This window comes from Erithacus rubecula (genome assembly GCF_903797595.1).
Source record: "Erithacus rubecula genome assembly, chromosome: 2".
Lineage (NCBI taxonomy): Eukaryota > Metazoa > Chordata > Aves > Passeriformes > Muscicapidae > Erithacus > Erithacus rubecula.
In genome coordinates, this window is record NC_136685.1 from 51163527 (window position 1) to 51190704 (window position 27178).

Sequence of the window (27178 nt, forward strand, 5' to 3'; positions counted from 1 at the left end):
TGCTTCCATGTCTTCCTCTCCTACCCTGCAGATCTAGCTCTGGGATGAGATATGAGTAACAGACTAACTCAGGGAAGTTAAGTTCTTTTTCTTGAAGATGACTGGGTTAATTTATTTTAAGGAAAATATCCTAAAACATTTTTACCCACTTTTCATTCGCCTGCACTTTCCATTAATACATCATAATTTTAAAGATGCTTGACTGAGTTGAAGCAAAATATCAGCTTTCATTTTGTTTACTATACTTTAATAGCTTGAATGTTTAGTGAGCCATTGGGAGTCTGTGTGCATCTTATAATTGCTATCAAAGCATTGGCAAAGGGTCAAACTACTTCTTCAAGAAGCTTTAAAGTGTAACTCAATCCCATGTGCTCCCATCAACTACCCTTTCAAACAGCCTGATTCAAGCCATTGAGTTAATGGTGACCTGCACCACTGATGAGAAATGAGCAGGACACAGAGTTATTTCCATGGCTGGCTGGTGAACGCATCAGTGCATGGGCACTGCCCCCTGACCAAGGAGTCCTGGAAACTATGTAGATCAAAACCTGCCTGGGCTGAAAGCAGCTGCTAGTCCACTTCCCAGACAGCAACATTTGAGAGTCTCCCCTTCAATATTTCTGCAAATTATCAGAGACTCACCATGTCTGGACAGGGACTTGTTTGTGTCTGTAATTATATCTGCCCTGAGACATGGATTCAGCACTCATTGTTTGAACTGTGTCATAAGGACATCATACATACAAGGGTCATTGAGATCACAGGAGCTGTTTCTGTCAGGAAAGAGAAAAACTAGAATGGCTTCAAAGTCTTTTCTCTGAACAAAACCACTTTTTTTTGTACACTACCACATTACCTGGTGGCACAAATTTCATCTGGACCAAAACCAAGTGAACTTAGTCCAAGTACAGCATGTGATGCTTATGCCAGTTTGAGGAATTATCCTGACTGCAGCAAAAGAGATGATATCTGGTCCAGTATAAAAACTGCTAGGCAAAGGAGCTTTTTTGATGATTTTTTTTTTTTTTTTTTTTGGCAAAGCATTTGGAAAGCATTGTTGCTAATAAGCATTTGTTTAAAATAATTTTGTAGCACATTGCCACAATGTCTGGCAAAGAAGCCCTAAAATCAGATGTACCTTCTCTTTGGATCACCTGAGATGGAGACAATTGACTAGAAGAAAAATGTACCTTACCAGTTACTCAGTAAGAATGTGTTCCCAGAGATATTGAAGCAGATTCATGTGCTGGAAAAGACTGTAGGATGTGACAGATGGTAATTTCAGGTCTGATATGTAATTATCAAATTTCAAGAGAGAATGCTGCAATTTTCAAGTGAGCTACAGATTTTGCTTCAGGATAACTGCAGAAATGCTAATAAGCATCAAATAGATTAGTTGAGGTGACCACAGGAAGAAATGGCAGCCCTAAGCCCTCAGACCCTAAGGTTCCATAGTCCTGACTAGATACACTGATTTTTTACTTCAGTGATACAATTGGGTGTATGTGCATACTTGCCAGCATATTAGAAATATGTTCTAGTCCAGTTTTCTGATTTTATATAATTTCTATTTCAGTTACATGTGGAAGTGATAGGGAGATTGAAAAGTTATATAGCAACATCTAGTGTTCATATACAAATCTACATGAGCCTGCAGTTTCACCACTCTCACTCAGTTAGATTAACTGGCACCAGCGTTGACTCCAAAGAAAAATGTGAGATAAATTCTTTATTTTCAGCTGTTGGCCTGTGGATTCTAAGGAAGAAAAAAGGAAAAAAAAAAAAAAAAGAGAGAAAAAAAAAAAAAGCTGTGCTGTACCCATGCTGTTAGCATTCGCAAGAGTGGGACAAGAATTTTAAGTATTTTCTTGCAATTTTTTTTTTTGCAGATAAGGCTAAGCCAAAGAATTTTGGTGTGTAATTTTAGTATAAGGATAGTAAAAGCCCAGGATCAGAACCTGCTGCACTCACTGATTTGACAAAATAAATGAAAATGCTTTATTTTTAAGTATTTGTTTAAGAAAAAGAGAATCAGAACAGGAACCGAAGTCTTCTGTCTCCAAAGCTGAGCATTTTAAATTAAATTACTTAGAAGGAAATGCAATGGAAATCCAGGAGGACATCACAGAGTTCAGAAACCTGCCTTCTATGAAACACATCTGCTTATGTTCACTTTTCTGGAGGGGGGTTGTTTTCTTCTTAAACACTTTAGGTTTCAAAATTGTAAGATTGTTTTTTCTTAACTGTGTATTGTGTTTTTATGTGTAGAATAGCCAGTAGAGAGGTTTATGCTAATGCAAAAAGAGAGGAAAAAAAAAGGGTATTTCATTTAAATCTCAGCTAAAGTGTCAGAGTTTCTTGTATCTGTGTCAATGACACTCCTAAGCGTTCCCAACAGGTCTCATCAGTCTGGAAAAGGTAACCTTTGTTTGTAGGGAGTACAGTGGCTCCCTTCACCACCCAAACAGCAGAAAACATGCAGATCCTGTCTCCCCAGCCTCTTCTGCTGGATGGTTTCCCATGGCTTGCCATCCCCTATAAGTAAGCATCATACCTTGGCTCCCTGCAAAGACCACGGAGATGATCCAAGTGCTGGTGCAGGCAGGAGGGAGACAAAGACAGGTTAGACTGGAAAACAGTGTAGGAGCAGCCCAGCCAGCTGCATGGGAGGCTGGAGGAGGCACACCTTTTCACCAAAAAAACTGCTCCTGTCTTCTTGATGAGAATTAAATGGGACAATTAAGTATGACTCAAGATGACTAAGGTCATGTGAAACACTCATCTGAGGAAATGTCCCTTCAGAACAGGCCAGGAATATTTGGGAAGCTGGGCATTATTTTTTAGTGAAATCAGGGAGTCCTCAGAGGTTCATGATTGATAGGAACAACTGGGGGATAAATGAATTCCTTTCAAACCTATTTAAAAGTAAATATGTGTTGCACTTGCATCCTTTTGAGAATTCAAGGCCTGATTTTTTGATGATTTGGGGCAATGGACTAGAAATTCCCATCCTTCAATAGCTGCCCAGCTGTGTGCCTCAGGGATTTTTTTGTAGTCTCTAACTTGGTGGCCTTTATGGAGCTTAGTCATATTTGTGTTTGCTGTATAATATCAGCAGGTGGCTGTCAGATACAGAAAAATAATTTCACATGAATCTTTATGCATTGGACACTTGCATTATGGAATTGATATCGATATGTATGAAATCATGTCATGTGAGAAATATCAGAAGCAGAGTTCTCAGGAGCACCCAGGTAATTAAGTTTGGGTGTGCTCTAAAATGAAATAAAAGTTAAGGGAAAGAAAAACATGAAAAACTGGGCAATAAAAATATTTACCATGTTTTTCAGAAAAAAAATATTCTGTTTGAATTCTGTTTGTCATCTCTCAACTTAGTGACATGACATCTCTCCATATACTATCATTAGGTCTCATTTCAATGCTAGCTTTGTTGTTCAAGCATCTGTGAACACCCAATAATTTCTGTCTTTTAGTACCTATCCATGCATGTTTACTCCTTACACACCTTTTCTGGGTTTATACTACCATAATCATATTTCAAAAATTACTGGCTTGATTTAGGAATTATATACTGAACTCACATTTTAGTTTAATCAAACAGGTTTGGAATTTGTTTTTTGTGAGTTATTCAGATTTCTTTAAACTATACTGAAATCTGTTTTTCTTGAAAATCTCCCTTTTTCCCTCTCTCATTGCAAATGAGCAGCAGAACCCAAATACTGTTGCACACCAACACAGAATATCAATTAGAAACAACAAGAGTGTTATTCTTTCCCATGGCAGAAGCAAAATTGGATAATAAATGTGCATCTTATTTATACTTCTTGATTTATTTCACAATATTTCTTTCCAGTTGTCTTGTTCTAAAATTTATTTTTCCTGCTTACACAATGAAGACTAATCTATTTCTTTGAGAACTATTTTTGTTAGCTCTCCTTTCCTTTCTTGCAAGAAAGCTTCTCCCCTCCCCCTTTCTTTTATTTTTCAGTCTAAGGAAAATGGCTGCAGCTGGATGAAAATGGTTGATAGTCTTAAAATTTTCTTTGCAGTCTCTGAGTTTCAAGAGCTGATTTTAATTCCTGAATTAATTGTTTGCTCCTTCTAAATGAGGGGAAAAAAAGCTGTTTTGGTCCAAGTTTCTAATTGATGCAGTCATTTTGCATACTTCACATCAGTAAATCTGGGCATTAGATTTACTGCTTTGGATATTTGTGTCTTTCTTTCAACGAATCTTTTCCATTATGCTGATTTTTTTCTAATTAGTTATTCTCAGTTTCATCTAACTAAAATGTCAGGGTAAAATTATAAGTGAAGATTCAGTTTATTTGTCTTATAAATGGATGCATAATTAATGATAGATTGAAAAATAAATCCAACTGACATGATTCTAGTAAATTTTGCTGCAGTTTATTCTTTCCCTGATGACATACAAACAAACAGCCAAAAGATTTCCCCGGCTTCATAAGCAGTCTTAGGGCTGTATTTGACAATTTCTAAGAAAAAATAGACATATTATATTAAAAATTTATTATTATCTTCCTTCATCAAACAGGTCTTTACAACTCAGTTGCTCTCAGGAATATATCTCTATATGGTTATATCAACTTTTAAGGACGTGCTTCAGTGAGTAGAGGTTTTGTATAATCTGCCTCGAATGAATTCCATCACTGTGAAAATAAGGCTGAAGTATTTTATGGTAGATACTGAAGAAGTGTTGCTGAGGAACATGTTGTAGGAGCTAAATTCTACAGATATCTGATTCCATGATCAGCTTCACCTTCAAGATCAAGATAAAAAACCAGTGAACATTATGCTATAATCTGAACTAACCTCTAAGCAAAACATACCTCCATAATACCATCATAGAAATGAAAAGTACAGATTAATTCAAACTCTCCTGCTTTGGGTCTGATAAATGTTCTTTTTTATTGTCTGGTTGCAATTATATGTGTATATATACATATACATTTATATAGCCTGTTCAGGAAATTTGAATATGATCTTGACTCCTCTGGAGCACTGTGATCTGGAGAGTACATCTAGGACACCACCAGGTACCCATTGCACATTTTATGTGTAGCTTGTTCCTCAATCCGTATTTTTACCTTGGTGGTAATTAATCTTCTTTTACTATTATGAGCTGGAGCTCTGGAAATGTTGGATTTACACTTGCCTTTGTAGCCATTTGTCCAGCCAGCCTCGTGGAAAGAATACTGCTTTGTCTGGGAAAGAAAACCTGCAAATGGTAAAATCCCACCACAGGTATGAATCTGGTATTTATCTGGGTGCTGATTAATAACAATTTATATTCTGAATTGTCAGGATCTTCAGCACAGCTTACTCCTTTTGGTGAGTCAAGATCAGTAGGGAACGCAAAAGGCTTTTGCAAGGGGTGAATGGGATTAATAAGCAACATGAGAATGATGTTTTCCAAAGGAGAAGTGTTAGCTGCAAGGATGTAGGAAGGAGCCAGGGTATGATGATGCAGCACCTCCTGCTAGATCCAGTGCATGCACAGTGTAATTTCCCCTCAGATGCCTGATGCTCCTACCACAAGGTGTCTTGCTGCATTAGTGGTTGGGTCCACTCGTGATCACAGGGTTTGGCTGATGACCTTTACTCACTACAGCACCAGCAGCAATTTATAAACCCTTTTATAGCCCTGTTAAGAGGTTTTGCTGGAGGATACTGAAGCCAGAGAGATCCTCCATGCTAAGTACAGGCCTGTGACAAAAAGAAATACACAATCTGTTCAAGATAATAGTTGTGGACAATAATAACAGACTAAGAAACCTAACTACATCCACTGCTTAAAAACTAATTCAGTGAAATTTATGAAGAATACTTTTAGCTACAGTGTAGTCGTTTTTCCCTGAAACAGACCACAGTCAAGGGGCACCCACAATTACTGATGGAAGTTTCAGGGCATGAAAAGAGGTGCCGTGTGATAGGGAGGCTCATACCAATATCCCATCTAAATGGAACCTCATTATTCTTCCTCTTAGGACTGTTACCCTAAAATGAAGTTGGTGAATCCTTCCTTTCAGTGCTCTTTTGTGTAGCTGAAGGATAATGACATCCCCACCTAGAGGTTTCTCACCTGCAAAGCTCTGTGTCAGTTCTACATCAATTCCACTGGGAGTACTGATGTCCCTTCCTCACTGGCTGTCCAGCACCTTCCTCAGTGTATCTAGTCAGGACTATGGAACCTTATGGGGACTTAGGGCTGCCATTTCTTCTTGTGGTCACCTCAACTAATCTATTTGATGCTTATTAGCTTTTCTGCAGTTATCCTGAAGCAAAATCTGTTTCTCGCTTGAAAATTGCAGCGTTCTCTCTTAAAATTTGATAATTACATATCAGACCTGAAATTATCTTCTATCATATCCTACAGTCTTCTCCAGCACATGATTCTACTTCAGTGTCTCTGGGAACACATTCTTACTGAGTAACTGGTAAGGTACTTGCTAGCAGAGTGGTGAATAGTGTTGTTGCCATTACTAATAGTCTTCCTTAATCTCCTCCTTGCTTAAAATGCTGACATCCTTAGAGGTTGCTATGACTCAACACCAACACCAGTGTTATCATGTCCAATCGACACCACTTGTACCCTCCCCTCTCCCCCCTCAGGACAGCCAAACTAACTGGACTGGATTCCAAACTGGAAACGCCAGCTCAGATATTTCTCAAAGGAAAACTGTTGTCCTTAAAGTCTTACAGAAACTTCAGCAACTTGTTTGCACACACAGGTAAGTACAAAATGAAGTAAGATCTATAAACTGAATTATAATATTTTTCAGGAAGAATTTTTTATTACATTAAAAAATATTGTTTTCTCTTTAAAGACTAACTGGGTTATTGAAGTCCTTTTATTACCATAATAAGGCAAGAGGCTGATACTTCTAAAAGCGAAGGGATGCAGCAGTCTAAGTAGATGCAATCTTGTTATTTCCCATTTAGTATATAACACCTTTTTTTCCTATCAAATAGCTCAAAAATTGATATAAGGTAAGCATTATTTCATTAATTTATCCCAATTCTGTATTGTAAGTCTTTTGAGAAAGTGTGTTTTCTATTTACACAAGTGATTAATATTTTCATGCCTACCCAGGTCAGTGTTAGTAGGGTTTGCCTTTCTAGAAGGCAGAGCAGGAGAACAGCTTTTCATGCACAATAAAGTTTTACACAAACATGGAACTGATACTTCACTACCAGGTAATCCGCCACGAGGATGCAAATATATGGTATCTCTAAAAAAAAGTTTATTCACCTCTCTTTACTTTAGGTACCTTAAGCAAAATCACTTATGTAATAAAAATGTCTGTTATCTTTTATTAGAAGAATTCAAGCTCTCTCTTTTGACTAAAGAAAAACAGGAGTTTAGTTTCCCAGTTTGGATATTTCTTCCAGTGATAGTAAAAAAAAAAAAAAAAAAAAAAAAAAGCCAATACCTCTTAACGCACTCCTTCATGTTCCTAAATAAAATTTCTGCCTTAATGCAATTATGGGCTTTGTGCCTTTTATTTCATAGAGTCACAGGTTTCCTCCATATATCTTGTGCCTTAGCTGATGCCTTTCATTATCCTTCCTTTTTAGGTGAGACTTAGTGCTCATTGACTTAATTAGAGCCCTATATATATATCTGTGTGTAAAAAATCATCACAGTTCTTGGCATTTATCCTCAGGATTATTTAATAGAATGCCTTATTACAGGAAAGAAAAAGGACCTTTCAAAACATTTCTAAAATTATTATTTCAGAGTTGAAATCAGAAATTATTTCAGAAAAGTAATAAAAAGGATATTGATTTTATTTAATCTAAACTTATTTATTCTATGCCTAAAGGTAAACTTGCAATTTCTACTCCCTTTACAGTCAGTTAGGAACAATATGTCTCTGAGTGGTGTGCTTTGATGTGTTGTATTCTGGATATGCCTGATTCTCTGATTTGGTCATCAAGGGAATCTACATACCTAGATTAATGTTAAAATGCCCATATTTGGGTTACATAAATCCCATCCACAGAAATCAATGAAAGATTTTTCAAAACTTCTTCAAGGTAGCATGATCTGTTGTTAATCTCCATTCAACACTATATTTCAAAATCTTTGGATATTTCTCTCAGTAGCGGACAAAAAAAAATATAAGTGATCATTAAAAAATTCTGCTATATACTAGAAAATCTCCTTAATAGAGTAAATGGAAAATTTTTGAATTGAAGTGATGCATATAAATTTACTATCAGAAGTTTGCAGCCAGTTTTGACTTGCTCCCACCCACAGGCTTAAAGTACTTTAGGCACACAAAGCCCAACCAAAACTCACAGAACTACTTCAAAGAGAAACAGCATCTGCAATTTTTCTCATACAAATAAAAGACTACAGTGATAACAAACCATGTGCTTGTTTGCTGAGTATTCTTTCGCAATCATTGCTTATCTGAGAAAAAGCAGCTGAAGACTATAAAGCCCTAGAATTCCCAGAAGTAGGTGAGATGAAGGCAGCTGGACAGTTTCACTTTTTTTAGACTATAGCTCGGACACAAATTTTATCACTGGAGGCATGGCCTTTGTGCTCCCTTTGGAGTCTACAGGATCATGGAGGTTTAATAGGAGGCCTTAGAACTTTATAATGATGACCAGTACCAAAAGTACAGCCTAAAAGGTGCTACTGGCCTGAAGACAGGCAGATCTGGCTGCTTCCAACACTCCCATGAACTGAAGGCTGCAGGTACTTGTCCCAAGGCCAAAAGACAAAGCTGACAATGGCAGCACCAGCAGCATGCCACTGCTGCTTGTCTGTCTGTCTTTTCTGAGCCTGGAGCCCTCCTCAGAATACATCAGCCACAGCCTGTGCTGTGTTGGGGTGAGGTCTCTGCCACTGCTATCCCTTCTTTACCCAAAGGAATTGGACTGGGAAAGGGAAGCTAACAATAATAATAAACGTGGACACAGCAGTTTGATAGTGCAACTGTACAATCATCAACCATTTGCAAGTGTGCACGTGTGCCATGGACAGATTTGAACATTTTCTGACTAGATTGATTCCTCTTAAACATCTCCTGGTGCTCCCTAGATCCCGAAGAGAGGACAGAGCATTGCTCACAGTGCTAGTCTGGAAAAACCCATGTCAGGGTCATGGCTGGGGAGAGGGAAGGGAGACAAAGGCTTGTGAGTCTGAGTCAGCCTTTTTGCCCAGCCCTCACCTTTCCCGATAAAAGCCCTGCAGCCACAATCACCTGGTCACAAACCTTCACCATGTGGCCCTGCTTTGGCCTCTGTGCTCTTCTGGCAGTGACTCTTACCCTGAGTCCTGCGTCGGCTGCGGGACAGAGTGGAAATGGTGTCACTAGAGAAGATGTCTATCCCCCTCTGTGGGACCTGGCCCTTGAAAACCTGCTGGATTTCCCAGTAAAGGACAACAAAATTGTCATCAATGCTTGGAACTATGAAGATCGACTGGGAGTGTATAAGAGCTTACTAAAAGCTTCAGCCAAATATTTTGGTGCCTTTGGACCCCAAAACAGTGGCAATATTCTCTGGGGATTACCTTTGCAGCATGGGTGGCAATTTCATACAGGTATGAATTATTTCCTTAAAATGCTGGATTAACAAAATGTTTGCCAGATCTACTTAGAGGCTTCCTTTCCAAGGTTTCTGCCTCACAAGCCCAGTATAGCCTCAGGCTATAAACTTTTAAAAGTTGTAAACTTTACAGCTTACTGTAAACTTTACTAAGTAAAGTTTACTAAGTAAACTTTAAAGTGCAAACTTTGACAGAGCTTTCAATTTGAAAAGAAGTGTTGTGAATACCCTTACCTTGGTGAGCATTAGCTATTAAAATTCATTATAGGTCAGAATCCAGATTTGTGGTATAGGTGGGCAATATTTCAGCTAACTAAAAATCTTTGGAAAGGCATTCCCAGTTGCTTCAGTTTATGTAGACAGATTTCAGAGCATTCTACAGTGCTGTTCCTAAATTGTAAACTAATAGGCTTATATTTTGTTAATGTTGCCAGCTTCTAGAGGTGGTTTGAGGTAATTTTCTAAGACAGGTATTTGAAAGTCCATATCTCTCTCTGAGGACTTATTTCCATTTATTCTTCATGATCAATTTAGAACTAGCCTCTTTATTCTCTAAATATGTTTTTTTTCTGTTTGTTGGAGGAGGGGTTGGTTTGCTTGTTTGTGGAGTTTGTTTGATTGTTTTTGTTTTGTTTTAAATTTTGTCCAGATTCTAAGGGTTTATCCCCTAAAAGCTGGTTGTTGTCTAGGGCAGTCATTCTGCTTTGCTTGTTGTCCCTACCAGATGATCAGACACAGGAGCACACGTGAAAGGTCCCCTAAGGCTAAGGCTGCAGTATCTTATCAGGGGCTTAATCAGAGAAACCACTCTCTCTCACACAGACTGCTTCACACACAGCAGTCTGTGTAGCTTTCCATTCAAAACCGGAGTTGCCTTACTTTATTCTAGCAACCCAAAAAGGGGGGAAGAAGGAAATAAAAGTCAATGAGATTTTCAGAAACTTGTGCCTGGTGGTAAGAAGGGGTAAACAAATGCATCTGTTGGCCTGTTGTTTTCTTTATTGGATGTAACCTGTGTAGTTAATATGGTGTGACACTGTAGGTGTGTAGGTTTGAGAGAAGACAGAGGTCCTGCAGCTGGCAGTGAAGGGAGGCTGCCAGTATTTAGTCACAACTAATGGAAAATTTACTCCTAAGTCAAAATGAGGAAACAAAGATAGTGAGCAAAATCCAAGCAGGAAACTGCACGGCAAACAAAAAGAATTTGTTCAGATTTTAGGCAAGCTCTTTCCTTTTCCCCTTCTTCACGTATACAAAAAGAAGAACAGATGAAAAGGATGGCTGGTGAAGCAGGAGGCTTGACCCAATGTGTGGCAGAGGCAAAGATGACTGGAGACAGCAACTCCAGTTGAGTGGTGACCTGCTGAAAAGGAGGAGTATTGAATTATAGCCTCCTCCACAAAGTAAGGATGTGACTTGTTGCAGTGACAATTTCCAAGTAGAGACAAGGGACATAGTTTGAGAGAAGATTTGCCCCTGGTTGCATAGACAGGTAAAGATGTACTGTCACCTGCTAAAGAGTCATAGGACTGACAGTTAGACAAAGGAGATATATTTTTAAATTTACACTACCAGAAGTTTAAAAAAATACTAAGAGGAGAAATATCACATAGCTGAAAGTATTTTTACAGTAGGAAAAAATGTGAGAAATTAAAGGATAAATGGTAAGGGACATAGAATGACATAATTCTGGTGCATACAGTAGTGAGGTTAACAAAGGTCTAAACCTAATCCAGATAGGCTGTGGGATAGAGCAGTGAGGAATGGCTGAAGCATTTGTACATCAACATAACAAGCTCGGGCAAACAAAAGCAGGATTAGACTTCATGGTGCAAGACAACAGACCTTTGAAAATACTACAAAATTTATTGAATAAACAGTTCTGTCTGGTCCTGAAAGCTATATTACTGAGACAATATTTTCATGGATATGGTTTTTTATAAACCATAAAGAACAAGTGAAGTTGTTACTTAATAAGAGTGGTACAAAGATTTGCGATAATCCACTCAGAGACATAAAACGAAATCAGTAATTTGCCTAAATTTACAGCAGAGATAAAGATCTTGAGACAGCATGGTTGTTAGGAATGAGATTGTGGAAGCAGAAATTGTCACTTGGGAGGTGCAGCTAAACTGAGAGTCCTACCTACAGTAACTGAGGAAATAGGATAGTCTCTACCCACCCCTCACATCCAGAAGTAAAAATTCAGGATCAAGGTCTTTAAGAAAGATTCACGTGGTATTGTATGTCTGAAGACAGGAAAAGTTGAGAAGAAAAAAGGAGATAAGGACACATATATTTATTTGTCTTATCTCAGCAGTAAACAAGACATTAGAATAAGTACAGAGGAAAAAATATTTAATTACATGGAACTAGATAGAAAAAGGGAAAAAGCACACATTATGTGAATCAAAGATGGATTGTGTCAGGCTAATATAATATCTTCTTACATGATATAAATTTTTTTTTTTTATTTCAAAGTTCAGAAATGCATTTACTCCCTTTGTAAAAGCAAAGCTTAGAATGAACATTTTTAAAAGATTCTTTATAGGGCAAGGGAACTGTGAATCTGGTAAAAGAACACCTGAAGGAGAATTTAGTGATAACTGTTGCTCAAGTCTACAGCTAATTGAAGGATGTGCTAGAAGTTCTTCATCAGCAAGATGAGAATAACTACATTTAGCACTTTCAATAAAAGTGTTTCACCTCAAAAAAATAGTGGAGAAATCTTGCTGATGAGGTTGCACATAGTTACCAACAACACAGCTGGGAGGCACTGTCAATACAGATGAGCTTGGGTAGATCTGAAGACTGAAATAACAATCATGTTAAGCACAGGGAATAGGGGGAAGCAGAGACAGCAAAAATCGTGTGCAGACCTGGAAGTACAGTTAATATTTTCTGCTCCAAATTCTACATATCTTATAATTATTACTGATATTGCTTGGGAAATCTTCATTTTCCTGAAACAGCAAGGCTAACAATATTTGGTAAACCTCAGGTACAATTATTTTGCAACATCTTGTTCTCTTTTTCTTCTTAACCTTTATCCTTCCCATTCATCCCCTTTGCACAGCAGTGCTGCCTCTGTGAAAGCCTCTATTGAAGTAAAATCTTGAAAAATTGAGTCTTTCTGTAAATATTAAGAAATATAACAACCCTTCAAAAAAATAGGTTGAACTGCAATCCTTGTCATTGCAAGTTCATGTTTTCAGTGCTTGGTTACTGAAAGATACAGGTTTGAATATCTATCATGCCTTAAAGCACAAGCTCTGCCCAGCCAGCTAGGAAAAATAATTAGGATAATTTGAATGCACATTGTTCATGATCGCCTCATCTTCTTGAGTAAAAGTATCAGAAAATTTGGTTTGGTAATGAGGTTTAGTTCTAATCTGACAGAAATGACACTGCCATTATTCAGCTGACTTGTCAGAGAGCAAGTGCACTGCAGGGCAGAGCTTGCGAGCTTCTGGAATAGCTCAAGTCATTGCACAAGCCCATGATAATTGCATGTCATGCACTTAAAGCAGACTTCCTGACCCTCTGCATGACAACACTTAAAGTACACATATGGTATTCTTTTAGGGCTTAGGCTATTTCTTCATGCCACGTGCTTGAAGTAAAATATTCTGTCATGAGTAATTGCGAAATGTCTTGCATGTTTTCTGCAGCACAGATGCTTGCAAACTTTGCTAGTTAGTTGCAACAATGTTTGCATGCTTAGCTTCACAGTAAGGCCATGTTTGTCTGCATGATTAGACTGGAAGTAATTCTGTATCACACAACCCAATTAGGTGAGGCAATTACTAGCACACTTAGTTTGTGCTGTTTTGCTCGTTATGCAGCTCTCCTGAACTAGCAGCCCTACATCTATCAGAAATGATGCTTCAGCTATGCATGTGTTCATGTCTGAATGTGAATACGTATTTATGTCTTGGTAAAAACACTGCCATGCCCTAATTTCAAACAGTTCGATAAATTCACAGGATATATTTACAGTGAGAGATAACTCAAACTGTAAAACACAATCAAATTACTATGCACTGAGAACTCAGCTACTCAAGGAGCAGTAGTTTATGAAGCAAAGCAACAGCAATTGTTTTGCTTCTCTAATCAAAAGTCTGCATGCTTTATTCCTTTATATTTTTTTCATCTCGGTGGGATTTCTTGTGTGAAAAGTTTGAGAAGTATTTGTTCTATTTTTTCATTTGATTCATTCAGGTAGGCTAGCAGATCCTTCTGGTGTGACTTCCTGTGGCTGTGAAAATGGAGAGCTCCTGTGCCAATCTGTAAGAAGCTGGTGGTCCTGTAAGTATATGCTGTCACACTGTTTTTCTCCAAAATAAATTAGTGTCCTAGAAGAGAAGACCATCTCAAAATATTTCTCCCACTTGGACTTCTCTAATACATTATAATTTCAGTGCTATGTAATTCTCCATCACAAACTTGCAGCAAGACACCTAAGTGTGAGTGAGTAAATGGAAGTTAATTGATTTTGAGTATTTATTTGAGGAAGGAGAAAAAAAAACCAAACAAGTTTGAAGTCTCATAAAGTGTAAATATTTATGTGAAAATATGTGGTAAACACTATGATAGGTATGTATATCTGTAGATATTTGCAGTTTACAATCAGTCTAGAGCAGATTTCTTCAGTCTAGATGTTTGCACTTCAAACTAAAACTCTGTGACAAAATGTCAAGCAAGAATTTTTGTGGTTCTTATACAATCCTTGGTTCTTTTTTCCACAGCGTGTTTTCTCTCCATCACTTCTGTCTCTTTCTCCCTCAGCTTCCCTGATGTCCTGTTGTAAGTTCCCCCTTTCCCCAGACCTGTCAAGTTTGAGCAAGCAGCTCTGTCCCTTCCCTGCCACAGGAATGTTTTTCCTTCAGTGGCCATTTGGATTAAACTTCTGGCTGTGAATCAGCATTTAAATGTATATATCTTCAAGTGAATAAAGACATAAGCATAGATACAATTTAAAATGTAAATCTAGGGTAAAACCGACTGTGATACTCACTCCAGCTTTGGCTTTCCCTCTCTGTGTTTGGATGGCACTATGTGCTCTGTGGGATGGTGTCCCACACAGTGTCAAATATCAAGAGTCACTGTATAGCCCTTTGCAAGCAGGGGACTTTCCTGGAATAGAAACCACCACCTTTACTTTCTAGGTGTTTGAATTGCTGTTCTTCATTTACTTCCAAATATTGTATGCTTGCTTGATACCCATTTTGTTGCCTCCAGAAAATGTATATACTCAGCTTTGATTTACCCTATTGCAGCAAGAACATGCAGAGTCTTTGAGACTGCATGCAAATGTCTCTTAGTGTTCTGAGAATATGAATGCTTTCAGCTGGCACTTTTTCAGAGCAGCCTTCTCTGGCACAAGTAGTCACATGAAACCAGGAATGAGTTTAAACCGGAAACTCACATTTAATACACCTCAAGTGTGTACTAGCTGCTCAAGAACATCCATCTTTTTTTGCCTAGAATAATGTCCTGAATTGTTTTCTGCCCTCTAAGTCACCCAGGCAGGTGCAAATATACAATACAGGCAAGAGCACTTGGAGGAATATAAGCACGTGATGTGCGATCAAGGTTTCAATATTTCTCATGAAAACAGTGAACAAGAAGCAAGAGCCACTTCAGCAGTGAGTCTTGGTGAAACAATGTTTTCTCATCACTTGAGAGTTTCCCTTTGCTCTTCTGACTGGCCATACATTTCCTCCTGAATTCCCAACCAGGTCCACATTCAGGAGGTGTGTCACACGACACAAGGAATTTCTCTTTATCCATAACCCTCTATATTTGTTCAATCAGCACCCCAGGGAAGTCAGAACCCATGTGCCTGACCAGCCTGTCAGTGCCCCATTATGGGGACCCCATTGAACAGTCCACTCTACCAGAGCATGGTTTGACCAACCTGTGTAGGGTCACACACTGACAATACTCCCACATGGGGCTGGTAGATATTTCCAGTTTTGTCCAGTATGTTATCTGCTGCTGGCCTCTTCTCCCTTAGTGCCCTTGAAGGACTCACACTAAATAGTCTACTGAATAACACACTTTATTAACAAACACACTGATAGTCGAACACCGTGACAAGTTAAGGTTCAGAGACTGCTGTTGATAGTAACTGATTGCAAAAATGAATTTGAAGCAATATATTGATCAATTCTAATCACCAATTAAAGCTAGCTAGAGATAATAATTTAGCTTGCACAGAATGAGGTTCTTACCCAACATGCATGGCTATAGGGGAGAAGACAGGTTCAGCCCGTTGTCTGATCCCAGAAGTTATGATGGAGTCTTCTCTGACCTCCCTTCCCACTTTAGCTGTATTTGTATTACTGCCTTTGAGGGAAAAGGTAAAGCTACAATTGACATTTCATATTGATGTGGTGCTTGAGTCATTAGTATATGTAGAGAATGAAAAGCAAGATGTATTTTTGGGCTGATGAAGCCAAGGCCAGCTTCTGGTTACTGTCTGGTTCATTCCTTTGGCTTAGTTCCCGCTAGCTGCATGTTTTCACTGGAGCATAACCACTACACTGCTGTGTTGCCCCATCCTTTATTTCATAGCTGCATCAGTTTTGACAGACCATGGCCACAGCACCTCCATGATACTCCACCCTTTTTTTAATCTCATGCTTAGAGCAATGCATCAAGTTACCTCAGTATTCCTGCTCCTAAGGTGTGAGACCTGGTCCCTGCTGCACTATAGCCAACACACACATTTCTTCTTCGTGAGCTCTGTTTTGTGATCTTCTCCCACAAGGTGGAGCAATGGCTTCCCATTAGGAGGATATAGACACATGGTACGTGTTCAGGTTCTGAGGATTTTGGTCTTCATTGCTGAGATTTTGTGCAAAATATCAGTGCAGTTCATGGCCCTGAGACCAAGTATGAGCAAAGAACTTCTCTCAGTACAGCAGCTCAGAGGCACCCACTCAAGAAGGAGAACAACTGATCCCCAGGCTTTTCTCCACTCAAAACAATTTAACTTAATTTCTACAAAGGGGACACAATTAAGAGGAGAACTTTAATTCCACATTTCAAGATAGGAATATCAAATAGCTCTATGGTGCCAAATCTTGCTCCCAGTGAGAACTGAGCCTGAGTTTCCTACATCCTGGATCTGACTGTTCCCACTTATGTATCAGACCAAAGAATGCCATCATCATAAAATATATCTAAAAGGATAATCTGAGTTAATAAACAAGCAATTTTCAATGAGTGAAATATTTTTAGAAGCAAAATTATTATTTATTACTATAGCAAAATATCACATTTTGCTTTCTCATAGGATACATATAAAAGGGTTTTTTAGTGGCAACAATACTTGTGGAATACCCTTTAGTCTTTCTATACTTAGTTTGCAATTAATATTTGAGAGATTTTTCTTGTTCTGTCCATGACAGCCTACAAAGATCTAACTTTTTTCCATTACTTTTTTTAGTTTTCTTCAAAGTAAAGCACAGTGTAAGCTCATGTAAGGCTCTTGAAGGACAATGCATAAATGAGCACTACAAATCATATCTAAATCAATATGAGTGTCATCATTATTGCATTTCATATATTCCACTGCTGAACACAGCTGTATTCATGGCAGTTTGGAACAGTTGCATTTGCTGTGGGCGGGAGTTCACTTTCTTATTGTGGGAATTTTTCATTCGCTTGTGATTAACCCCTCCTAACTTTTAATTATTGTTGCAGGTATGAATTACTATCTGTCTATTATACCCTTCCTGGGGGCAGTGGAGGCTGGCCTCTTTGGGCAGCTGCCATATGAGATAGAAATATTATCACCAGAGGAGCAAAAAGATGATTTCTGTTACAGCGTTAAAGACTGCTGGTCTCGCATGCCCAAGCTCATGGATGACTGGAAGGCCTTTTTTGAAGTAAATAATTTTTTAAAAAATATTTTTAGAAGTTACACCAAAATTTTAGCTTTAAAAACTATCATTACTGTAAAAGATTCAGAGAGCTTAATTTGTTTTCAATAGCAGCTTCAGATAAAAACAAGCAGAAGAAAAAATAGAAAACATAACCTACAGTGAGTCACAGATAAGTAGGACAGGATTTTAAAAGTTATGGAATATTTTTCTTCCTTTGAGACAGTTCTGTATTTTGACCTCTCTTACAAGACACTGTTTTGTATTCAATTATTTGTATTCGTCCAATACTGCTTATGTTAGCAATGCAGAATAAGCCTGTGAGATGGAACATTGCCCTTAAGAAGTGGCCTTTGTGGGGTTTTATAGGGTTCATTTATTTCTCTAAGCATCTAAAAACTTGAAAATGCTGAAACATCATTCAGAAGGACACCTATTTATGCAAGTAGATATTCTCTTTCCTCCTAACTCAGCTGTTCTCTAATCCCAAAGATGACAATATTTCTTACTCCATAGACTTAATAGCAATTTTTTATGGCTAGACTATTGCAGTCAACATTTTTTATTGGTAGCCAAATGGTTGATAATGATCAGAAATTTTAAACTGTAAGTCCGTCTTGTGAGTGAAGGTAGATGATTTAAGAGTAAGACTGGATTTGTCTTCATAAGATCATTTTTCTCATGTATCATGTTTCAGAAGTTATTGTAAAATATCCACTCCTTAAATAACCATAGCGATAACGAGGATAATTTTCTTATTTTTCTGAAAATCTTCAGAAAGCTATGATCAAAACAGTATAGACAAGTTTTCAAGGAGAACCCTATTTCAGTACTGAATCTTCCATGACACTCAGATAAAGAAGTCCACTGAATTTTTGTAACCAAATACTGAAATTCTGTGGATGAATCCCTTGCAGTATTGAAGTCAAAGAACAGCAGCTACAACCACTATTCAAATGTAATTTCCTTTAGCTGTCAAACTTTTTATTTTATTAAGCATGTGGTTATATAAAAAAATAATAATTGTTCTCTGCCCTTTTTGCTCCCTATTGCTGCAGTATCTGTTATCTACAGAACAAAAAGCTGTGAGCTCTGCCAGCTCCTCCTCCTTCAAACTGGATGATGCCCTTGGCCTCATGTGGAAGGCACACACCTCCTCCATTGCTTATGCACTACCCAAATTCCAGGACAGGTAATGGGAGCAGAGCTGTGTCCACGGGGGATCTTTCCACCTCCATGCCTCTTTGGAAGGATGGTATCCTAACAAAGTCTGCATGAGCTTCTGTGCCTTAGGCAGACTCTTTAGGGTCTGCTTTTCCTTCCACTCTCTCAGATGTGGGATGATGTGAGAGTGAGAGATGGCTGCCCAAGCCAAGATGACCAATCAGGCTCTGGGATTAAAACGAGATGCTGGTTCCCCTCTGGGAGCCAGGGCCTGACTCAGGAGCTGTGTTTGATCTGGGCAGAGGCAAGGTTGCCAAGAGAAATTTGGTATAAAGTACTTAAGGAGGCTAGAAGTCCCTGTGGCACTGAGGCCACTCAGGATTTTATACTGAACAGAAACATTTGGAAAAAACTATCAACTAGTGTGATACCACTAGTATCAACTAGTTCTACAGCAGAGTCTGGTTATCTGTCACATTTTTTGTTTTCTTCTCTTCCAGGTTAAAATATGTCTCTGGTCCAGAAGCAAATTTTGGTGAAGACTGGGCTGATGGTGTAGATTTCATTGCTGCCACACACTTCCTTACAGACTTGCAAACCACAAACCGCTTCCAGGCTTTCCTGCCACAGAGGGTGCTTGTTAAAGGGGATGTCATCCCATTCATTAGTGACTTCAGTTCACAGCAAAATAAGGTTCTCCTGGCACTGAGAGCTCTTCACAAGGCAAATAAATTAACAGGTATGAGCCTGACCTGTTATCCATAGAAGTTGAATACCTTGTTCTCTCTACGCACCTTTCTCCATATGAATACAGCGAATGTTTGATATAAAGTAGTATGAACACATCTTAGAGACTAACAGTAAGACAGTTAAAAATACAACCATAAGCAAACAACACCAGACAGCAAATGCTGGTGGGATAACAGTGACATTATGAGGGATTTCAGTGAAAAAAAAGCATTTTGGGAGCAGATGATCTTAATCTTTCATTTCCCAGTTTTCACAGGTACTTTAAAAAAAGAGACTTTTCTGTGTTTTACCAGTCGTATCTGAAACCATTAAAGCTATAAATTAAATTATTGGACCAGTTGAAAAAAAAAAAAGAAAGAAAGAAAATTATCATGAGCAATAGTTTTGGTGTCCACAAGTGTTCTGGTTTCAGTTTTGGTTTTATCTCAGTCTTTAATTTAGCTGAGATTTGTACAGCAAAACTGTGTCCTTAGACAACGCTGGCTTCACCCTGTTCACCAAAATAAGTCTTGCATCACCATCCAGTGGTGCAACACAGAATTACACTCTCCTAAGGATTCAGTTCTCTCATAGATACTGCTGGGTCGGCTATTTTTGTTTGACTTTTATGAAGTTATTTTGAATCTTTAAATGAAAATAGAATGCAAAAATACACTGGAAAATTAGTATTCCTAGCTATGGCATTTGTGATGCTCTTCTTCCATCTGTACATTTCACTGAAAATTCTCTCACCATTTGTATTTAAAGCTGAAAAATATGTGAAATAAAGCTCTTCAGTACTACAAAAAAAGCATCCTCCCGTCACAGAATGCTTTCCTCACATTTTCACATAGCATTATTTTTTGGAATCTGAGTAAGAGTGTAAACGGATCTATCTTCTGCCTGGCAGTCTATGACACAGCTCAGGGCTTCTTGACATACCTTCAGGAAGGGAGAGGAGTGCAGCAAGGAGAACCATGACCAGAAGGACAGGAAGGAGGGAGGAGAGCACAAGGGCAGTACATCATGTGAGGACTGCACTGCAGGAGAGGGCAAAGGATGTATGGTTGGAGCCCTTTCCATAAACGGAAGGAAAGAGAGAGATTTATTTTCATGCAGGTGCAGCCATAAAGAATTCCATAGCTGAAATCCCTTGCTTTGCAGGTGAGAGATTTCCCTGACTTTGCTCTAAGAGATGAGCTTTGAATTCAGCTGAGAATTAAATGTCAGCTAATTCAGCTTGGTAACAGATTTGCAGATCAGAAAAAGGAGCTTTAAAATAAATCTGATTGTTTCTAAATCCACAGCCCCTGCAGGGAGCTGAAAAACCCTACCTTAGTGCTACAAAACATAGGTGACGAAACATATTGGTTTTGTAGATGTTTTTAAATATATCCTGTGAGATACAGGAGTCTCTACTTGTACTGCAAACTTCAACAGCAGATAGAGAGGGTCTTACTACCTCCTGGAATGGGACCCTGTCCAACTCAGAATGATTACTCTTAATTTTTGTTTAGTTGCCCCTGCTAGTCCAGCAGGAACTGTATTGAGAGGGTCTTGTGCTGCTTCTAAAGCTTTTCTATTCATGGACTGTCAGATCAACTGTTTATGTTCTGCCCCTCACTGATACCCATAGGCAGAACAAGGGGAGAGTAAATTCTTTTCAGTTTTCTACCAGACTTTTTTATCCTCAGATTTCCCCTCTATCCACTCTTTAGATGAGCACTGAGTGGAGTGAGGAGTAAGCAGTGACTGTCCTGCAAACTGGTGCTAATGTAGGCTGGATTGGCCAAGCCACACTTCATAGAGAGCCAGTGCTTATCACCTGGACAAAAAGTATTAGGATCATTTGCTTCTTTAGCTTGAAGTCTTAGCTGGCAGAAAGTGAACATTGTGTTTTAGAGTGAAAGGGAAGACAGACCTGATTATAACTCCCAGGCTACTGCTCCATAAACCATGAAGCTGTGTGCTGGAGCAGACCAGGACTTTCCCATAAATCTTCCATCATTTCAATCCCAGAATGGGTGACAAGGGAACAAGCCCCGTACAAAGGATGATGAGCTGAATGAATGGTCTGGGTCTCCCTGCACGTTTGTAGGCAATTTCCAGCCATTGGCCAGCTCCAGCTTTGTCTGCATTTCACTGTCCCCAGGAGTGTCCAGTGCTGGCTGCCAGAGGCTTGCTTGGCCCCTGGCACGCCGCGAGCCGCGTGTGCTCTGTGCCACTTTGACAATGTCATGTTGTGTTTCTTTCCAAGGAGGATTGCTGCTGAAGCTCTGGCAAAAGGCTATGTCCACTGAAGCAGGAAGAGAAAAGGGCCGAAAACTGATGGAACGCTTGACCTTGGGCCAGAAGCTCAAACGACTTGACCTTGAAGGAATTTAGAATTATTTGGAAGGAGATGATTCAAAAGTTCCCTGTTCCTTGAGAAAGAGCAGTTCTAATGAGGATTGATTTAATCTTTTTGCAGATATGTATTTGGTAATCTGGCTTTGGTAATTTCTTAGTGTGGGATTTCTTGAGTAGCCATGCGTGTCTCTCTCTCATATAGAATCAATATTTTTAGCCTTCATTTTCCTAACTTGTTTAAGTCATTTCCTTTTAAATCAAAAGCCTCACAGAAAAATCTTACTTTACTTTTTTAGTGACTTTATAAAATGTATCATAATTGGAAACAAAAGTAAAAACAAGCAAAATATATTCTGTGTCAGACTGCTTTTTTCCACTGTAGGCAGTTATTCCACTAGATATGTGATTAATCAGGTCCTTGATGGTCTAACAGATGATCATGAGAAACTTTTCTTTGAAGTTCTGATCCAAAAGCAATGCCTTGACTATTTCCCACCAAAGCTGTTATTTCTCAGAGCAGCTGCAATCAAACTGGAATGTCTCAGGCTTTTCAGATTAAATACCTGAGTACAGATAGATTCCCTTGCTATGCTGCTTTGCAGCAAGTAAATGCCTCGTGGTAGAGCAGAGCCAGTCCTGAAATAATTTAATCCATACCAGCATTTACATGATGGCAGAGATTTCTTGTATTTGATATATTTCACTTCAAGGAAACTTTGATCTGTATATCAATTTATGTAATTATGTATCCTATATAACCACAGGTTGCTTTTCCATTTCTCTGTCTAATCCACTTGTTGCAGTGCATCATATGTTGGATTTGATTACTGAGGAAGAGATACATTTGCAATGTTTGTACTCCCAGTGCCTGGAACACTCAGAGCCAAGTGTGGATCCCAGTCTTTGGGGTGATAACACACATTTGGAATCAGTTATAACTCGAAAACAGAGGTTGTGGGGAGGTGGGTCAGGGGTTCTGCATGCAGGCAGGGCTTGAAGCTTCTTAGGAAAGAAGGAAATGAATGAAAGATGTCTTTGCCTGCAGCAGTGGGCTCAGAACTAGGTGACCTTTAGGGCCCCTTCCAATCCAAACCCTTCTGCAATTCTATGAATAGAAAATAATTTCTTTCCATTCCATTTTCCCAGTTTGATTTGTCCTTTTTCCCCAAACTTGCATGATATTTGCACTGTAAATTAAGAAATAATTATCGTCACATTGAGCACTTAAACACCATTTTGTCCTTTAATGTCCCACGACAAAGATGTTAATTATTCATTGTCATTTAATGGAAAAACTCTTAATGTACCATCATTAGCTAGCAATTTTCAAAGGAAATATAGTAATGAGGTATAAGAAAATGTGGGAGTTTTTACCTTAATTACCTGGTTCATAGATCACAGTAATTAGATTCCAGCAGACTTTAGATATAATCCAAAAGTAATCACTGCAGCTGTCAGCTGCTAAAATAATAAGTAAGTTGCGCTCCAGAAAAGTTTTAAATTTTTTTTAACTTTTTCTGTGGTTAACTTAGATTTAATTTAAGGTGGACTTTGAGAAAACAAAACCAGCCATTAATACAAACTTCTAAACTGCAAACTGCTGCACTCGAGGGAGTATTTATAAAATACATTTTTAAAAAGCAAATTACTCCTTACCTGAATATATGAAACATTAGGAAATAGTTCTGAATTTTGAAAAAGAGTCATCTTTCTTAATAGAGAATTTATGTATTTCCTGCACTTTGTCCTAATCCAACAAGACAACCAGTTAGATAAAGACACTAGAAATTGGCCAGTGATTGCTCTTTGGAAGCTGAGGAATGTATAAAAGTTTAGACAAAATATGGAATAGGGGATTCTTACAAGTAGAGTTGATCCAGTTATCTTGAGATAGAATAGATACATCCTTGCAGGAAAATTTCTGAGTACCAGAAACTAAACAGAAAGAAAAGCATCAAGAGAAAGCTGTAGAGGTGTGGTAGGATGTTTTTGGAGAGGAATGGGAGAGCACTGATGGAGCCTATTTGCTAATATGAGCTAGCAAAAGATGCCAACTATGTAAGCAGGAGCTTGCCCAGCAAGAAGGGCTCAAAAAGCATCAGGGTTTTTTCCTGCTCAGCATTAGTCTGCAGTTTGATGCTCTGTTCTCATGCCCTTTACACATGTGGTCTCCACAGAGGAGTGCCTGGCATTAAGGAGGGTTAGTTCCTGTTTGACAGAGGTGGTGTTCCAAAACAGCAAAGGCACAGCTGGCTTTGGAAAGCCAGAGGGTTAAACTTCTGTACATGCTTGCAAATATCAAGCCTAAGGGGATTGGAACAAACAAAGTTTGGGAGTGAAGAAGGGAAGTTAAGAAATTAAATGTGGTACATGATAAATGAAGAGCTTGGGAGAATAAAAACACACCCAAAAAAGAGCCTGTCCATCCTCAAAACTTGGACAACAGTGCTGAATATGGTGCAATCCCCTCTCCACAGCTCATTTTAGACAGAGCAGCTCCTTATTTCTGAATTCTGTGCAGTTTTTAAGGCCTTTGCTACAGGACTGATTACATTTCTGAGGAATGGTCAGAAGCGAGGGTCTTGTCTTTGTCCACATATTTTCAACTGGGCATACAGCTGCTGTGTCTTACCAAATACTGTCCTAAACTTACATCACAGAAATATATAGGGGCTGATCTTTCCACCTGTTCTGCCATAAGAGTAATGGGAATCTTGCCCTTCTCTAGGAAAAGTACCTGTGTCTTCACAGAACTGCAGACAGATGTCAGCAATTTCTGTGTCAGCTTTCTTAGACATCAAGACATGAAGCTTACAGGGCAAACATCCAAGGAGCAAAGGTGCCAAAAAACTCTTTTTTTCTTTCAAGTAAGAACTGGACTTCTGGATTTTCCCTTCCCTATGATTCCTAATCTGTGGAGAATTGGGTGTTGCAACCTATGCTCTCTAATGAATAATTAAGTGGTTGTTGGTTTTTTTTTTTTCTGGTGGGAAAAACCACACCTGGCAGGTGTGAAGGGAAGAGTAAATCACATTTGCCCAAGGCAGCCTCTAATCTGGCAGATAGGAGGTTTAGCTGGGAAGCAGATGTAGATTTGGACTCTGACAGACAGAAAACAAAACTAACTTAATAATAATAATACTCTAACTGTTGTACAAAACATTAAACCCCTCTGCATTTCCCAAACCCAAATTGCCCAGTTACTTCCTCTGACCAAGGCATTCTGCCTGCCCCACTCAGCAGAGTGTTGGAGGCTGTGGAGCTTCAGCTCCTGCTAACAAAGGCAGTGAGATTCAAGATGATGGAGACCTGTTATAACATTTCCATCACCCTAACCTCAGTGACCCCAGGAGGAGCATGTTGCCTCTCTGGTTTTGATATAATTTAAAAATATGAATATGCTTGTAGATCTGAGTCTAAGCTCATTTTGGATTTAATTCTTTTTTTACAATGAGACACAATGGCCACGAGGTGTTTTAAGAACAATGTGCATGGCATGAACTGCCTCAGGCAGGGGCTGTCAAGGATCCCTAGGAGGGTGTAGGGGAGCCTGGTGCTGCAGACCTGCCTAACTGCACCATCTGGAAAGGGCTGTTCAGTTGGGAAGCCTTGGCAGTGGCTTAAAATAGGGTTCAGAGAATGAGCAATGGAGGCAGAATCACACACAAATTTGTTAGAAGGCATTTATACCTACTTAAAACATGGCTAGAAAAAACACGATAATTTAAAAATGGTTTTTAACTGATTCATGACTAATCAAACTCTCCCAGACAGAAAGAGCAATACAATAAAATCCTTAATGTCTCTCACTTCCTTCTGCAAACTGTTTGTAGCTGTGGGAAAATTTGCATGAACTGTTGGTGTGTGTGTCTGCAGGAAAGGCTGCAGCAGGTATGGTGGACAGATAGTGGCAGTATAAACCAGCTTTCTGGATTAGTAAAGCAGTTTCAGAAAGAAAGGCTCTTTCTACCTTTCCTTTTGTGTGACATTAGGTCCCAAAATACTAACAGATATAATCACTGAACCTAAGAGAGCAGGCAAGTGAAATAAGAAAGAAAACAGGAAAATAGTTATTTTGCTGACAAAGTAACTGCAGTGTCTCATGTTGGGACAATCCTGAGCCCTGCTCAGACCCTTCCTCTGCACCATGAGGACCAGAGGAATTACAAAAGAATGGTGTATTTGCAAGATGGGAAGATCATAATGTCTGAGGCTTCCCTGGGAAGAATTACTGCTTTCTGAGGCTGGCCTGAGCCTCTGGCTGCCAGCACTGCTGCATGCAGAGCCTCAGGGACAATGTCATAGAGGACATGGGGATAAGGCACATGGATGTACAGGCATTTCTTAGATCCTGATGGAATTAGCCCCTTGATACACCGTGCAACTCTTTCCACATATACACAAATGTTAACAAAAATGAAGAATTTAAAGTTTAATGGGAAAATTATAATGGTCAGACTGAGCTATCCATCCTGGTACCCCTGCTCTGGATGGAGCTGGCAGCAGTGGACTTGGGCACCAGCAGCAAATGAAAGGCAAATGATGGGTAATTTCCCTTCCTCCTCAGCCTGCCAGCAGCTGGCAGTCTGCACTTACATCAGGCCCACACAGTTTATCAGTCCCAGAGAAGGAGCTGTGAAAGGTTATCTTAGAAAATACAAAAAAAACCAAGACAAAATACAGAGTAAGTTTATCAAAGAGATCTATTATTGTAAAGCACAAGAACACTCCCAGCACACAGATACATTAAGAGGGAGGAAAATTAAAAAACAAGCAAATGGCAAAACCTGCCACTAATACACTAATAGCAGCAAGAGAGCATTTCTTCAGAGACTATCAGTTTTAATATGGTGTCGGGAAGTTGAAAGTTTACATGGTAAAGGCCCATCAAAGTTTAAAAATGTAAGGAAGACACTTGGGCAGTCTTAGAAGGGGTAGGAAAGATATCATAAGTGTTAAGTGGAGAGATAGGAAGAATAAAATAAACAGTGCTTCTTATTGGGAGTGTTGTGGTAGATAAGTGTTCCTATGACACGTGCCATTTAAACAAAAGAGTTTTGGCATTTAAAGAAGAATGCAGGGAGAAGATTCTTTTTATCTTCTCAGGCACAAAGGCTGGATATATTTAAAAATGTGCATGTTGATCATCCAAACAGAAAATGCTGTCTCACTAAGGGCTTATGCACACATGGAGTGCTGTGGAAGCAGCTGCTTCTGATCAGGCCCTCAGTGAGAACACACTGGAAGTACTTCTTAGCATTAAAAGAGATAAGCCTTTAAGCTAACAAGTCTGTGCAAAAGCTTATGCCAATCTTTTGCAAAGCAAATATCTTATTATTTAAACACACTTGTATTCTCTTCAGGCATAGCAATTGTGACTGGTGTTCAGCTAAAAATGGCTTTCTCCTCCTGAATGCTGTCTTCTTGAGCATTAATGTCTG

The 27178-nt window shown here is 38.9% G+C and overlaps 1 protein-coding gene across 1 annotated transcript; it reads left to right on the plus strand.

Moving 5' to 3' along the window:
- Positions 1–9245: 9245 nt before the first annotated feature.
- Positions 9246–22101, plus strand: LOC306814169 (protein LEG1 homolog). The gene is made up of 6 exons (XM_079329968.1): positions 9246–9598; positions 13825–13911; positions 17317–17501; positions 18554–18687; positions 19160–19398; positions 21646–22101. Exons 1-6 carry the CDS (start codon positions 9277–9279, stop codon positions 21771–21773), a joined length of 1095 nt encoding a protein of 364 aa, XP_079186094.1. The 5' UTR covers positions 9246–9276; the 3' UTR covers positions 21774–22101.
- Positions 22102–27178: the final 5077 nt, after the last annotated feature.